The following is a 16317-nucleotide window of genomic DNA, read 5'->3' as shown; positions in this document are numbered from 1 at the left end:
TTTTTATTTGTGTATTACACATAGGTCGCTGTATGTTTTTTTGGGGGGGGTTTTGACAACTGCAAACATACTTGAATAAAATAAGTACTATTATAGTGTATAAGCACTAATAATACTACTACTACAAATAAATACTGCAGTAGTGTATAAATAATGCTAAAGTAAGGCTACCTGAAATGGTCTTCTTTTTTAAAATGTGATTTCTCATGTGCATCTTTTGATTTTAGGTTGAAATACGACCTGGGCGTGTTCTTGACAGGTTTTATCAGTTTGATCCAAAATGCAAAGTGGTGAGAGAGAACAGAGATGAATGTAGTTAGAAGAAGGAAGCAGGCCAGACTGTGTCAGTAGGATCACAGATGGTCGTTTAGCCTCCCAAAGAGACCCATGGTTTCAGTAATCATTTAACACCGCAGGCCTGCCGCCGTCCTCCACTCAGTTCAGCCTCTTCTGCTCTGACCCTCACGCCGTGTGTTGTGTCGCCCATACTGCGCCCATGTCCTCACCCACCAATCACCTCCACAGCTCCATCATGGCTGATTAACAACCTGTGTTGGTCGGCTACATCTGGTGTACATGTCCCTCGCGGCGCAGTGCTGTTTGGAGCGGCTCTGCGCACTCGGTTGCATACCCGAGTGCTATTTGTGCCAAGCTTTGAGCAGTGCGGTGTACATTCACTGACTCGCTGCTTGATTCATGTTGACACCCTTACTGTCATTTCCTATCTCTCCTCTCTCCCTGCGCTGTCCTCCCCTCACCAGACTTACGTAAGACCCGCGCTTTACACAGTGTATTAACTAGACGCGACAAGTTTCCAGTGACAAGTCATTTCTCTGCTCGCACGGAAAGCGAAAATGCGGCAAAATCGCAGACATTCAGTGTTTAGCAACTGCTTGTGCTCACCGTTTAGATAACAAATCAAAAATGGCCCTTACTTTAAAACATGCTCTTGGCTGTTTTGTGAATGATGTATCGGTGTACATTCTCCCAAACAAAGCAAAGGTTTGTCTTTTATAATTTTTCAACATATGCAAATAACTTTTTTTCTGCCTCTTGAACAACTTCCTCAATCCCTCTCATTCTTAGCTCCGCCTTTCAGCTACATTATATCTAGAGACACTTTCCACTATCCAATCAATTTCCTTCCAATTAAATGGTAACACTTTATAATAAGGTCATATTAGATATTAGCTAACGCATGAAGTCACATTAAGAGAATTGCTCACCCAACCTTCAGGAATATGTACTCATCTTTATCCAATAATCCACAATTATTCCTTACCACACCAGTCCATCAATTTTATAAGAAATGTTTTACTTTTATTTGACATTTGACTTGTATTTTGGCAAGAAGTAATGGTTTAAAGTAAATGATGGATTTATTTCTTTTAAATACGGGACATCAGAGTCCTGAGGATTACTTGTGGATTATTGTGATGTTTTTATCCGCTGTTTAGACTCATAAAGAATCCAATGGTAAACAAATGAATGTAATACTTAATTTCTGATGAAGAAACAAACTCATCTACATCCTGGATTTTCAGATTACTTTAATATTTTGGGTGAACTATTACTTTAAAGTGCCTCTCCCTATTACGGTTTATGAAAGGTTCATATTTTGGTTTTGGGAGTCTCCAACAACAGGTTGACGTGCATGCTTGATCAAAAAACACTTTCATTATCATGCATTTATTATTCCCATATTTTCTCAGTGACCAAAAGCTTTCCTCAAGTACTCATTTTTGGTCCGTTTGGTCCAGGGAAAATCTATTCTAACTCTCCAAAAGCGGCACCTAGTGGCAAAAGATAAATTAGCATTTTCATTCAGACCAACGCTAAAACAAGTGGGCGGCCAATGTTTCTTTTTCACATCAACATCAAACGGCTCAGGATTCCTATTGAAAGCGACTTGTTTCGATGATTCAGAGACGACTCTTTCTTTTGAGAGACAATAACTTTATACACGGTGCACTTTCAGGTTTAAAACTTTGCAGGATATTTTCATTCACTTAGAGCTGTGTTACACGCTGCATAAAAGCTCATTTTCAGAAATCCATATATAATGGCGCTTTAAGTAATGCTACTTTTTGCTTTGGTGTATTACAAAATGTTGAAATGAATCAGTTGGATAAATTAGATGAATTAGAATTAGAATGACAGATTTAGAAGTATTTTTAATTGTTAGTTCATGTTAAATATAAAGTTAACAAACGAGACCTTGCATGCACCCGTATAATCTTGGCAAACATGGTAATAGTTTTTGTCTGTCTGCTGTGGAAGTTCAACTCGAGCTCACATTTGCATGGTTACATAGGCAAACTACATAAAAGAAGGAAAGGGAGGAGGAGGAATGATGAAGGAACTGACACTGGAAAGAAGTACGAGGCTGCTTTTGTATATACTGGTAATAACTAAAAGATTCGATGGGTGTAATCCTCCCAAACTCATGTTTGATAACTTTATAAATACAAATTGTTGTAATATGCTATGATAAAGTCAAGTCTTTTGACCATCCTACATTTTTCCTTGGTTGATTATCCTGTATCATATGGATATTTGGAAAAAAAAATACCAGATTGAGATTGTTCATCAGTATCTCGTAAAGATCGAATCATGTATCAAAAATAAAACGATCAAACAAGATTTTGGAGCATTGCGACTGAAGTGCGACAAGAACGCGGTAGAGAAAGGAATCAACTGTGACTTCCTTCTTGCACACATGGTGAGAATACGGTATAAATAGAGAACCACAAAAGTCAGGAAACAAATATTTATATATATTTCACAGATGAAATCATAACAGTTTGAAGAGCAGCAGGAACAGTCTGTGACTATATCATAACTGACAGCAAAACAATCGTCCCAGAGAAATGGATGACTAATACTTTTGAATGTGAGATTTGATAGTCATGATCGTCTGTCTACTGCAGGACCTTCAGCTCCACATACTCGCACAGACACAGACAGGAAGTGCAGTGATTTTTCCCTGCACCAGAAGGCCACTGGGGACGAGCAGGAAGCTTGTTTGATACCAGCAGTCTGACATAAAGTGCGCTGTAGGTCATCAGGAGCTGCTGAGCGATCGCCTGAAGAAAACAGTTGCGCATTTTTCACTTGAATTTCTTCACTTGAACACTTTCAAAGTAGGCAAAGGGAGCTTATTCTAAATATAATAATACTATTCAAAATATAAGTAATTCTCATTTTGACCATTTTAGTTCCCTAGGAGAATAATTAAGCTGCATTAATTAAAGATTTCAATCAACTTCAGGAATGAAAGGTCTTGTTGCCTGGTCTCCTATTATGCATGAACTAACCAATCAGAATGGTTATGCAAATTATTTAACATCATTTCCATACAAATAAACAAATATATTATAAGAGGACCTGTCTGATCTGTACACACACACACTAGCAGAGTGTGGTTTTGGATGATATCAATATAAATCCTTAGCATTTTTTGGTGCAAGTACACTAAAGTAACTTGACATCATCATGGAAGACCAGCAGTAATACACATTAATACACATTAAAGGCAATATATAGATGTCAGTGTTGAGCTACTATGGCAGGAACTGGACCGTGATGTCCGTAAGAAGTGTCCAACCAGTGTGAATGCTTCAGGAGGCTTGGAGTAATACATCAAGTCAATGTTTGAATAAACTGTGCAGATTATGCAGAGCTGTAATAGCTGCTAATGGTGCATATGTAGATTAATCGAAAATTGAAGTATTTTCTATGTATAAACTGTTTCTATAATAAAATGTGTTTTCGCCGTTTGTGTTGTCCCTTAACGGTGCTGAATGATCACAAATTAAAAAGAATTCATGCCGATTGTCCAAAACCGCACTTTTCTAGAGCGTTTCCAAACATCTGGAGGACAGTGTATATATGGTAAAGTACTATAATCTTCTATTGCTGCCATGTGTTGCATTTGATCAATTAAAATTGAATCAGTTTTCATGTAAAATTCTCATTCCAACCACCACTGGTAGGAATACAGGGACAGTCATTTGTATGATATTTTTTCACCTGGTTTGAGCGAGTGGTGTCAGGCATCAAGCTGAAGGTTTTGGTGAGTTTGGAGTCTTCCCGTTGACTAGCTGAAGAGCTTCTCTCTCGGGCCTCCAGCAGCAGCGGCTGCTCTTCATCGGGGAGCTCGTCATCTTGTAGCCCAGCCTCAGGATCCAGGGTCGTGACCTCGGTCACTAGGACTAGGTGGGACATTCTTTTCTTCAGTTTCTTCTGCAGGGTGAAATGCAACATTGTGACCATTTTTCTTTCTCTTGCAGTGTTCATTTAGCATCGACATACTATTATAGTTTTATTCATGTTTTTAGTAACAGTTTTTGGCAGTTACGTTTTTTTTTATCTGCCTGAAATAAAACAATTTTACTTTTTAAAAATATATATTACTATATTTGCTTTATGTCAGTTAATATAACATTTTAGCTTTCATTAACGGTATGTTCTCTCATGTTTTATGTCTTCCTATCTGAGTGAAACCGAACAACAGTAAGCTGCTGAAGTACGTTTGGATTCAGTCTGTGCTCGGCGGTTGTTTGATGTACCAGATTTTGCAGCACAGACCATTTGTATATTGATTATTTTTTATGGAGCCCTGAAGCATCAACGTAAGAACAAATCAATGAACAAAAGCAAGCCAACCTGTACTTGATCCGTGACAAAACTCATGTTGTCCAGCGCTTCAGTCAGAGACATCAGACACGGGGCCATGTCCCAGTAAACACAGAAGAGCTGCAGACAGAAGGAAAGATCGAGCAGAAGAGCAGCTAAACGAGTCTGCTAACATTATCAGTTCAGACTAAAGAAAAAGAAGTCAAGATAAGGATGGAGCTCAGGAAGGCATTCTGTTATCTGATTGTACAGTGCAGTTTATAATCTGACTCTCGTACCGCTAAACCATTAACCACTCAACTGTCTAGCAGAGAAAGCTTTGCGTACAAATTCACAAATTCTACGTACAGTGGTATATGCATGCAAATAAATTTGGTTAAAACAGTCACATTCATTTAAAGTCAAATATTTCAAATTTCTCTATTTCACTCGCAAGCATAAAAAAAGCTTTTTAGCAATAATGCAAAAAACAAATGAATAATACAATTCGGTGTTCTTTCATGTCCCCTAAAACCATTCTAAACCCTTTTACCTTTTCTATTCTCTGGAAGACAAAAGTCTGGATTTTGAAGAACGCTCGTAACCAAACAATTTAGGTACACAATGACTTAGATTGAGTGGAAAAAAAAAAAAATACACTGAGGCATTCTGCAAAATAAAAAACGTAAAACTGGTGAGTAATAAATGACGACCGTCTTCAAATTTAGGTGAATGATCACTTTAAATGACTCACGCTGCTGCGGGGGATGATGGGAAATGTAGTTTTGTGAGTAAAGCGCCGCATATACTGGTTAATCAATAATATTTTCTGTCTCGATCGCATAAAATGTGTGCAAAGTGCAACAGTGATGATTGATACCTGTTACCTTCTGCCATAAAACTTTAATGGCCTCCTCACCCAATTCAAAAAAGCCTAACGAATGGTGATCGTGTTGACTGGTATATATTAAACATGCATTATATTAATCAAAGGAGTAATTACCTGCAGGTTTCCTCTGCATTTCTGGACCCAGTCAGCCACTCCCAGCAGCAGCTTGTGTCTGACCACGTGCTCATTAACCCCCACCAAACGCACGTCTGTGTTCATGTTGATCTGAAACAGATCCATCTCTTAATCTCAGCTGCATGATAAGGATGGGAGGTGATGTGTCACCCCGGCCCACCTCTTTGTTGCTGTAGTGAAAGATGAGGTTGATGGCGGCGGCGAGGATCACGGACACCAGACTGACACACAGACAGAGCACCCAGAAGTCTGCTGTGCTGGCCTCGAGGTACATGTGAAGGGTGGAGTACACGGCGCACCACAGCACCACATACAAGACCTGCCACACAAACACAACGGTCACCCGAGCCTCCAAGCCACTGGGGGGAGGGGGTTTAGGGCAAAAGAGTGAAAGGTGGTGGTAAGGTGATTTCTGAATCCAAAATAGACCATTTTTAGTAATCGCATCCAAAATAAAAGTTTTTATTTGCACAATATGTGACAAAAAAACAGTTTGAAGTCGCACGGTTATATTTCTTGACTAATAGACAAGAATATATTGTACGGGTCAAAGGTATCGATTTCGCTTTTATACCAGTAATCATTAGGATATTAAGCAAAGATCATGTAGATACTTTGTAAATTCCTAACATAAACATAGCAAAAAATAATTTTTTGATTGATTGCTAAAAAAATTATTTTTGATTGATTGCTAAACCTAAATTGGACAACTTTAAAGGCAGTTTTCTCAGTATTTAATTTTTTTTTTGCACCCTCAGATTCCGGATTTTTAAATGGTTGTATTTCTGACAAACCATACATCAATGGAAAGCTTGTTTATGCATCTTTCAGATTAAATATAAATCTTCATTTAGAAAAATGTACACTTATTTCTGGTCCAGGGTCACATATGTGTGTGCGCTGTGTTTTATGTATATAGAAATACAAACACGTGCGTGTATATATTTAAGAAAAATATGTTACATTTATATAATAAATATATTTATATATGTTATAAACTACATCAATATAAATGTATTTGAAATATAAATATATAATTGAAGTATTTTCAAAATAATTGCTATATGTGTGTTATATATACATACATAATGAATATACACAGTACACACACGTAAACAAACACTTTTATTTTGGATGTGATTAATTGCTATTAATTTTTTGACAGCGCAAAAAATGTATTATGATAAAATTATGATAATACGATCAGGTAACATTTCATCCCAAATTGAAAAATAAAATGAACCTTATATCCATCCCCATTATACCATTAATTGTAATTGCAATTCATTGATGATTCTCATTAGATTGAAAGGCATAGAAATGAAAGGCATAAAAGCAATACTACAATCATTTAAACACAATGCTTAAATACAGTCCAAAAAGGTCACAATGTACTGTATCAATATTTTCAGCATTTATTTTTACATGTGTTTTATTTGAATTTTGCATTGCGTTGTGTTTTGAGTTAATGGAATTATTTTGGAGTTAATGAAATTGTCCATAAATTTAATGGATAATGTCCTGACAGAAGTGTTTGGGGTTTTGTTTGTCTTCATTTACATTTACATTTTAATGATCTATTTAATTGTACTATCTAAAATCTATTAATGTAATCAATTTATTTAATTTATATCTGGTTTAATTGGTGAAAGTGAAAATCTGTATGGCTCTAAAACCCCCACTGCGTTTCTTTTTTAGAGACTAGTAGATTTTCGATTGAAACATGACCTAGGCCTGTATATAACAGGTTCTATGAGTTTCCCTTAGTCTTATTGGTTTTGCCCAGTGCTGGAATGCGTGTGACCTCAAGTGTTTGTACGGGCTGTTTCTTACGGGTGCTATGATGACATTAAAAATGCTCGAGTTGAAAAGCAGGTATCTTCTGACGGACGGGTGGTCCAGCGCTAAACGAAGCGGACCCTCAAAGTCCTCTGCTGGAATCTGAAATAGATCGAGCATCGAAATGCAACACGCAAGTAAGATGTTGGTACGTTTAGAAATCCGTAGAAATGGTGCTGTAAATTCACTAGCCTGGAAGCCTTTGGTTTCCAGAAGAGTCCTGCAGAGTGAGAAGTCAAACGTGGGTGTGAACCATGTGGATGTGGACACAGACGCCACACACTGACCTGACAGAAAGACACCAGATGAGGTCAGTTCAACAGTCTAAAACCAGATCCCATTATAGTTTGGCGTCTCTTGTTGTCAGGGAGAATTTAAGCCTATTAAGAATTAAAAACGAAAGTAATGCATTTGAAAGAAGTGGATTTACTAGATCACATATTTTAAATTCCTGTGGATTTAAAGGAACACCCCGCTTTTTTGTGGAAAATCTTATTAGACCATTAGCATCTCACTTAAAAATGACCAAAGAGTTTTTGATATCTTTCCTTTTTAAAACGTTTTAGACTACTACTAATGATACTAATGATATTACAGTGCTAAAAAATCTAAAATTCCTGGTAACTATTTGCAGGCACTGTTGCAGTCGTGGTACGGCAGCAATGTTTCTTGATTAGTTCCCTAGTCATATCAGCCTAGAAAATCACAACTTTTCATTTTACATTGTCTTAGTGCACAATGTAACTATAGAAGAATCAAGTTTTAAATGGGAAAAATACTGAAACGTTGTGGTTGTTTTTGAGCGTGATGCTAACGGTCTAATCGGTTTCAATGACCTATGCTAAGCTACATCTTAAAGTGCTATCGCCAGACCCGGAGATCAGCTGAATGGATTCAAAAACAGCAAAACTCAACTCTTCAACTCTAGGGGAGTTGATAAATGAGCCTATTTTCAAAAAGGGCGGAGTGTTCCTTTAAAGAAGATCTGCAGTATGACATTTTATTACAAGCCTTTTATTCAGTACCATTGCGTCCTTCAGGGCAATAAACCAGGGCGGTAAAAATCACACTGCAGTCACATTGCCATTCAGTGTTTGATTATGATTAGCTGGTTTGTTTTGAATGCTGAAAGAGAGACAGAAACCGGCAGCGTGTACCATTCCTCCACGTGCACGCTGTGCCTGGTTCTCCTGCTGCGAGGGACTGTCCTGTGGGGGATTCAACACCACCTCTTTCCTCTCCGTTACACTGCCGCTCCCTCTCCTCCATGGTGACGGCCACTGTCAGGACCTGCTGGAAAACACACGCACCCGAATATTACACTCTGACTTACACATCAAAGAAAAACAGAAACACATTGTTCAAAATGAGCAAAACACCAAAGAAGAAGGGCAGAAGTTTAAACAAATAGATATCACCGTTCTTCATTAGTCATTAAGGCAATTGTTTTTTATTAAAATTTCTGTTTAAATGTGTACAAGAGGCATTGATTGGCATAAATTTCAAGGCAAATTCAAAACTTGTTTCATCTTGTTGACATACTTTTATTATTTTTACAGTGGGGTTTTACAGGGGATTTTGGATTTCTGTTTGCATTGTTCCATAAATATGAAACTTCTGTCAACAACAACACACACATACATACACAGTGGCAAAGCAGTCCATATTCTGATTCAATTAAAAAAAACAAACATACATACATTATATATATATATATAATCCTTAAAGTTTAGGAGAGAAGACATTTGTTACTAGGTAAATCATGGCTGCATTAGTTTCCTCCTTTTAATTACGTTAAATTAAAACTACAGTTTTCCCTAAAGCAAGTAAACAAATGTCATTGGAACAAATTGTTAAAGTCACAATAACAACAAAACTCTTCTTTCCGACAATAACGCAACAGATTATTGAAAATGTAACAACGTACGATGGGACTGCGCATGAGCTGTTGATTGGACGAGGTTAGATGTGTCTCAGAAGAAAGTGACCTTTCAAATGCGGGTTCAAATGGACTAAGTGCCTGCGTCCCAATGTGCAGGCTGTCTGTCCTAAATTCTATGTGATATTAGTCATTTTGAACACTATTTATGGCGGACAGTATGCGCACACTGGGAGGCAGGGAGGGAATGCCTGTAGAAGTCCTGCGTTCCTTTACCTGAAGATCTGGTTACAGTATGCACCGTAAGGACTTTAGTTACTAGAAAGGGTGAATTTTCATTTCGTGCTATAACTTTAACTGACAAGCCACATTATAATGCCTCAACAAGCACAACAAACCGATGCCTAGGAAGGTCAAGATGTAATGTATAATGCTCATAATATAATTGTAAAGAACATAATGCTATGCCATTTAAATAAGATCTCTCACTCAAAATACTTCTAAAAAGCCAAACAAATAAAACAAAGATCATGATGACGAACCTGCTGGGGCCCAGCTTGTCTCAGTCGATACTTTCAGCACAGAGCGCTGCCTGTTGAAGAACAGGAAACACCAAGCTTGCAGTCAACTTCTCTTTTTAGAGTTTCGTATACAAGAAAGTGAAGAAGATGTAAGGTTTCTCAGCAGTGAAGAAGCTGACCGCCTTTCATGATTCTGTATCTTCTGAGCTACTGTAAGTGTCTGCGAGCGGTGTTTTTACATAACACGCATCAATATGCATTAACCTTTGCATATATTGCAGAGAAAATGCTTCAGGGAGCTGTTAATGTTTCACCGTAGTGACCCGGGGAACTCAAATCACGGTTTTACAGCGATTTCGACAAACCTGCAAGCACAGAAACCGACACGATAGCAATCACGGCTGACTCCACCGCTGCCTGCAAGCTGCAGAGAAAAAATGACAGCCATGGTTATCATACAGCATGTGTCTACACATATGTGTTGCTCACCCTGAAAATGACCCCATGCACATCCAATTGTGGCTCACCTTTGCTAGACTGTTAATACAGCAGACATGTTTGACTGCTGAAGAACAGAGAGTGAATGAGACGGCAAATCCATCTCCTCGTGTGTCTCATTGTGCCTGCCTCAGTTTCCTTTCAGTCATGCCTGCTGTTGCCACAACCTTCGCTCTTTTTTCCTTGTTAGGCCCCTCCCACTGCTTTAACTGTCATTTATTTATCTCTTCATATTTGCTTAATCTTTTCTCCCATCAGGCTCCTCTCGTGGCGTGGTAAGTTCTCTCTTTCTCTTTCACTCCCTGCAAGCGTCTTCCACCTTTACGCGAATGCAAAACTGACTTTGAACCCTCCCCCTCGCGCTCTTCCTCTATCTCTTTATTTTGTGTCGTTTCTTTTTCTCTCAGCTTGTGACTCAGCTCAGTCTGAACACATGACTGCAGGAATGCACACACAATTTCTCAGACCCATGGTGAAATATGTGTGCGCTTGTGCTCGAATGCACGTGAGCCCAGGGAAGAGAAAGAGACGGGAGATAATAACGCTATGGTCTTTGTGTGTGTCTTTACTGCTGCCAGAACCGCTGTAGGTCATGGTTATTGAGTTTGTAGAAAATAAACAAAACAGGTTTTGAGTTAAAAGTCCATTTGCTCGGCTCTCCAATAGCGGCTTGGTGTGTTGGCTTTATAAACCTTTTAATAGATTTAAATTAGTATATTCATAATAAATTCTGTGCTCCTAACTAAAATGGCAGTTTCATTATATTTTTATAATGTTTGATGGATTTTTTTACATTTATTTTAAACTAAGGCTTTAAGGCCAGAAAAATCTGTACGAATAAAAAAAAAAATAAATCAATTTGGAAGTACACTAATGCCATCAACTGGCTTTGTTAAAAAATGCACCTGCATCTACTCTAAATTAGCACAGTATAACTCAGGTGTATAATAATTATTATTAGTTAAACATTTTTAGATAATAACAAGCGTAAGTAACCTTTACGAAGATAAACTGTTTTTGTTGCTGTGCTTATTTAAAAATGTCTACATTTGATTATATATGACTAGTATGGCAATGTTAAGCATTTATTAAAATGTTTTATCTTCTATGATGACGACGGTTATTATTATTAATATAATATGCAAAAAGTTGGAGACAAATTTGTCAAATTCAGTTAAAGCTATTTATCAGCATTAATATAAAAAGTAAGCGAACAAATTTGATAAAGATGTCTTGCAACGCGGGACCGGTCAAAATGTTTTTGAGTTTGTTAAACTGTCTCTCTGACGACTTACACATATACTCTAGTAAAACAATATGTTATATCTGTCAAAATATACTTTTCAACCAACATCTTGTGAACATTTAAGCTGTTCAGTAAATCTTACAGACAGCTTCCCAAATGCTAAAGTTCATTTTAAAATGATTTAAGCCATTTATGTGTACAATAAGTGTACCGTTTGTGAAAAGGACATAGTTATCTTCCCTCAAGATTCCTCTAGCTGATGGTGAACAGAATTAGTCTCTTAGACGATACTACAAAATACATAGGTTTAGAGCGTCATATGAACACACACGCTACTTATTAATCAACATTAGTAATGTAGTGTATGATCATGGACGCTGATAGAGACTAAAGAGACTAAAGAGTATAGAAGACAACTCTGGCCCCTCATTCACTGACACTGAAAAGTCACCACAAGTGTACACAAGAACACAGGCCCATAGCATTGTTAACAAACTGAAACAGAAATGCTTTTTTTATTAGGATAAATCAAATCAGTGCAAACCTTGTTAAGTAAAAAGCATTACTCCCTATAATCTTATAACGAATATAGCCTATTATAAACACAATATAAGCTATTGTGTGTAAATATACAAAAATATTATATATATATATATATATATATATATATATATATATATATATATATATATATATATATATATATATATATAAAATGTATCCAAGAATAAGAACCGTCCAGGTCTACAAACATCCTTCCGCTGCATTTAAAACAGCAATCGTTTTCAAATAATGTCACACATGAAGTAACATCTTTCCTCTTCCGCCTTGTTTTCTTTTTGTGCAAATCTCCCTGGCGCGTGACTCTGACGTCACGCGGCGGCGGTCACATGACGCTGAGGATGTGAGGCTGAGGCGTGTGTTATCATGTAGATACTTCATGATTCACAGGTCTTATCGAGACGTATTAATACCTTAATCAAAAGGCGTTCGCCTCTTGTTTGCTCTCTGAAGTCGTATCTGCGCCGCGGTGGCGGTCTTTTGTTAAATCGATGGATTTTATTCGACAGTGTGGAGTCGTTCTTCTGATCGCCGGGCTCTCCGGCGCGAATACACAGGTAAATAAACACAGGTCACCTGATACTCTCCTGTCCTGTCTTCAAACGGCATTTATTTGCATTTTTGTATGTGTTTGGCCGTCACGTGCGCGTGCAGAAGGATTCGTGTAACTGAACTGAAGTCTGATGAAGTTAGTGATATCCGAAGAGTGGGTTTTCATCAAAAGAAGTTGTTTTTGCACTGTCCCGTCGTGCTAATTAACAGATCGCATTAAAAATGACCGCATTCTCATTTTTATGCTTTGTTAATGTTTTGTACACGTGCACAAACTAAGAGTGCCTTGTCAGCATTCTTGCAGAGATCCTGTGAAAGACCCTATGAAGAGAGTAGTCTGTTCAGAGGGTTTAGGTAATCAGTGTATTCATGATATGTGTTGTTCTTATTTGTTCATTCCTATATCTGTTAGATGTTTTGTGAATAATTTGCGCCGATTAAACGTGTTGAGGCGTCTCAGATTGTCATGTGGAGGGCATTTTAAAGATCAGTCGTTTCTTCCTTTGTTTTACTGCTGTAATTCCCCACAGATCGAGCCGCTGATATACGAGGAGCAGCTGCTCTGGGTCGGCGGTGGAGCCGGTCAGGTCAACACTTACAGGATCCCCCTTCTCACCTTCACCACGCGTGGAAGTCTGCTGGCCTTCTCGGAGGCTCGAAAGCGTCTTCTGCAGACATCGGCGCAAAGTTTATCGCAATGAGGCGCTCCACAGACAAAGGTGGGCCGCCGTCTTTCGCCCAGTCACGAATGGCTCTTTTACATGAAAACGAATTTGTAATCTCTTTCAGGAGCCACCTGGTCTCCCACGTCGTTCATAGTGAACGACGGTACTCTGGCAGATGGGTTGAATCTGGGTTCGGTGGTTGTGGATGAAGAGACTGGTGCTGTGATACTCGTCTACTCGCTGTGTTTCCACCTTTATCACTGCGGCCCGTCCAGCACCATGATGGTGCAGAGTCTGGATGACGGCTTCACCTGGAGCGCCCCTCGAAACCTCTCTGTTGAGCTGGGGGTGAAGAGCTTTGCTCCGGGGCCGGGCTTCGGCATACAGGTGTGCTTGTCTCCTTTCTGTTCCTCCTTCCTGTTGTTTATGACGCCGTCACGACTCCTTGGGTTATAGAAAAGTACATTTATTGACTGTGCGGTTAAGCATTGGTTCATAAAGGAGAACACAGAAAAGCAGACACAGTACTTTTCCAGCCATTTTCACGTGTTGGTGTGCCTGTGTATTTACAGAAGCGCTATGCTCCCAATGTGGGCCGTCTGGTGGTGTGCGGCCACGGATCCATTGCTGGTGATGGGGTCTTCTGTATCCTGAGTGATGATCACGGGAAGTCCTGGAGATATGGAGCTGCCCTGAAGAGCATCCCTTACAACCAGCCCAAACAAAATCTGGACTTCAACCCAGACGAGTGTCAGGTACACTGAATGCACAGTGTGTGTATCTCTCTATACTGAAGTGTTACTAAAACAAGAACACATTTTGGCTTTGGGTTAAGGACAGCTTTTTGGTTTTATCCACTTCAAATGTATCCAAGTGTGCAGTATATAATTAGTGGGTTTAATTGAATCTGGCTATTGCAATGCTTTCTTTGCATGTTGTGAAATCCTTGAAATGAAGTGTCTTTTCAAGTGATCGTCTCTTTAGCTTTTTGACTCCTAGACGCCTAATTTTCTTGCACGCTTTAAAAAATCAAAAATTGAGAAAACCTAAGTTTAAGGCAGCCAGATTTTAAAGTTGTCTCAACTTGTTTTTGTAGGAGGGTTTTTTTTTTGTTTTCTTAACTGTTTGTTGTATAAACTAAAAACAAAATGCATATGTGTGTGTGTGTGTGTGTGTGTGTGTATATATATATATATATATATATATATATATATATATTATTATTATTGTATTATATTTTACAACTTACAATTTAAGGAAAATTACCAAAAAGAAAGTTAAATAGTTTTTTACAGTAAAATTACATTTAATGTGATGTTAAACCATTACTGTAAATAGTAAGGTACTTTGCAGTTAACCAATACTACCAGTTCTAGTCTACTTTTTTGATGTTTCGACAGTGCAGGCTTAATATTAAACTCCCTGTTTTCTATTTGACGTGACGTCCTCTCTCCCATCCCACAGCCAGTGGAGCTCGAGGACGGAAGCATAGTCATCAACGTGCGCAACCAGAACAACTACCACTGCCGCTGTCGAATAATCGTGCGCAGTTTGGACGGAGGCGAGACTCTTCCCGTGGAGGAGCTGGTGTTTGACAAAACCCTGATCGACCCCGCCGTCGCAGCCGGAGCCCTGCAGAAGCAAGGAGTGATGTACTTCACCAACCCCTCCAGCGCTCAGCACCGTGAGGAAGAGCCTAGCGACGCTCACACATATCACACTTACAGCTACACGCAGGACTAACTCTTCTTTTCTTGCACAGGGGTCAATCTGACTCTTCGCTGGTCCTTCACGGATGGGAAGTCGTGGGAAAAGCAGGCGGTCCAGATCTGGGCGGGGCCGAGCGGTTATTCGTCTATGACCTCACTCAAGGGGGATTCTCCTGAGGACAGCAAATACATTTATGTCATTTACGAAAAGGGTTATAAAGATTACTGCGAGACTATCTCTTTTGTCAAAATCCATCTATACGGAGGGAAGTAACGTACGGGTAGAGGAGCCAAAAAAGGGATATTTAGGAATTTTTTAAATGAACTTGAAAAAATGAAAGCCAAGGTATCATCGATGCAAAGTAATTTTTAAAATTCTTTACATTAAATCTACAGTATGAACTGTTTTATATGAATGTCTCACCAGAAAGAATCGAGCCTGAGATTGATCTATACAGCAATATGATACAAAAACGACTGTGATTGCACCCACTGATTCTTGGCATTGTGCAGCCGGTGAGCACGTGTTTTTGGGACTGTTTGATGGTTTTCGAACATCTCAGCTGCCGTTTGTCTTGCTGATCCTTTTATTTCTTTTATTGTTTTGTTGTTTACAATAAGTGAAGTGAATCTTCATGAAGCCACAGCTTTCTTGCTGTGGTGGTCTGCTACTGTGTAACAGTCATTGATTTGTATTGACTGCAGCTGTAATGTCACAACTGAAGTCTTGAATTAGTGTTTCGAATACAGAAATGTTCAATTTGAATTATTGTGAGGTGTTTCTCCAATCCCAGGTGTTGCTTAAATTAACGAAGGCCTCTGAAATGACTGGCATACACATGATTTGAGACACATAGACGGTCTAAGCAATCAGTGTTTGTTATAAAATTATACAACAGTGAAGTGAAAAAGTTAACTTCAGGTTATATTGTTTTATTTACCCAGTGTGGCTTTTTTGTGGCCATAAATGTACATTTAGGTAACATCTCACTGTAAGTGATTTTTAAATAGTACATGCAGGTTTGTGGTAATTAAATTAAAACCTAATTAAATTTCATGCTAACACATATGACTTTTCACTTGATTTTTCGGATTACACAGGGACACATTTTATTGTTCAATAAATGTTTATATTTTCATACAGCAACTCCTTGTTTTTTATTTAGTTCCACCCATATCCCCAACAAATAAAGGGGTTAGGGGTTA

General features: G+C 38.5%; 2 protein-coding genes across 5 annotated transcripts; one reads left to right on the top strand and one right to left on the bottom strand.

The window, feature by feature from the left end:
* Positions 1-2756: 2756 nt before the first annotated feature.
* On the bottom strand, positions 2757-10653 carry LOC122323487 (transmembrane protein 268). 4 transcript variants are annotated; one of them, XM_043217349.1, is made up of 11 exons: positions 10408-10653; positions 10145-10304; positions 9902-9951; positions 8638-8773; positions 7673-7767; positions 7475-7582; positions 5802-5960; positions 5621-5731; positions 4669-4758; positions 4033-4245; positions 2757-3086 (listed from the first exon to the last, which is right to left on the bottom strand). In XM_043217349.1, exons 4-11 carry the CDS (start codon positions 8747-8749, stop codon positions 2922-2924), a joined length of 1053 nt encoding a protein of 350 aa, XP_043073284.1. In that variant the 5' UTR covers positions 8750-8773; positions 9902-9951; positions 10145-10304; positions 10408-10653; the 3' UTR covers positions 2757-2921. The 4 variants fall into 4 exon arrangements, with proteins under 4 accessions (XP_043073284.1, XP_043073281.1, XP_043073282.1 ...); XM_043217346.1 differs by having other exon boundaries at positions 10246-10304; XM_043217347.1 differs by having other exon boundaries at positions 8638-8770; positions 10246-10304.
* A 1833-nt stretch (positions 10654-12486) lies between these two features.
* LOC122323486 (sialidase-1-like) lies at positions 12487-16250 on the top strand. Its single transcript, XM_043217345.1, is given in 7 exon segments — positions 12487-12742; positions 13268-13397; positions 13400-13456; positions 13527-13789; positions 13975-14157; positions 14867-15086; positions 15165-16250. Coding segments are annotated over 7 exon segments (1140 nt in total). The 5' UTR covers positions 12487-12676; the 3' UTR covers positions 15386-16250.
* The last annotated feature ends 67 nt before the right edge of the window (positions 16251-16317 follow it).

This window comes from Puntigrus tetrazona, chromosome 19 (assembly GCF_018831695.1).
Source record: "Puntigrus tetrazona isolate hp1 chromosome 19, ASM1883169v1, whole genome shotgun sequence".
NCBI classification, from domain to species: domain Eukaryota; kingdom Metazoa; phylum Chordata; class Actinopteri; order Cypriniformes; family Cyprinidae; genus Puntigrus; species Puntigrus tetrazona.
This window is presented reverse-complemented; position numbering and strand designations above follow the sequence as displayed.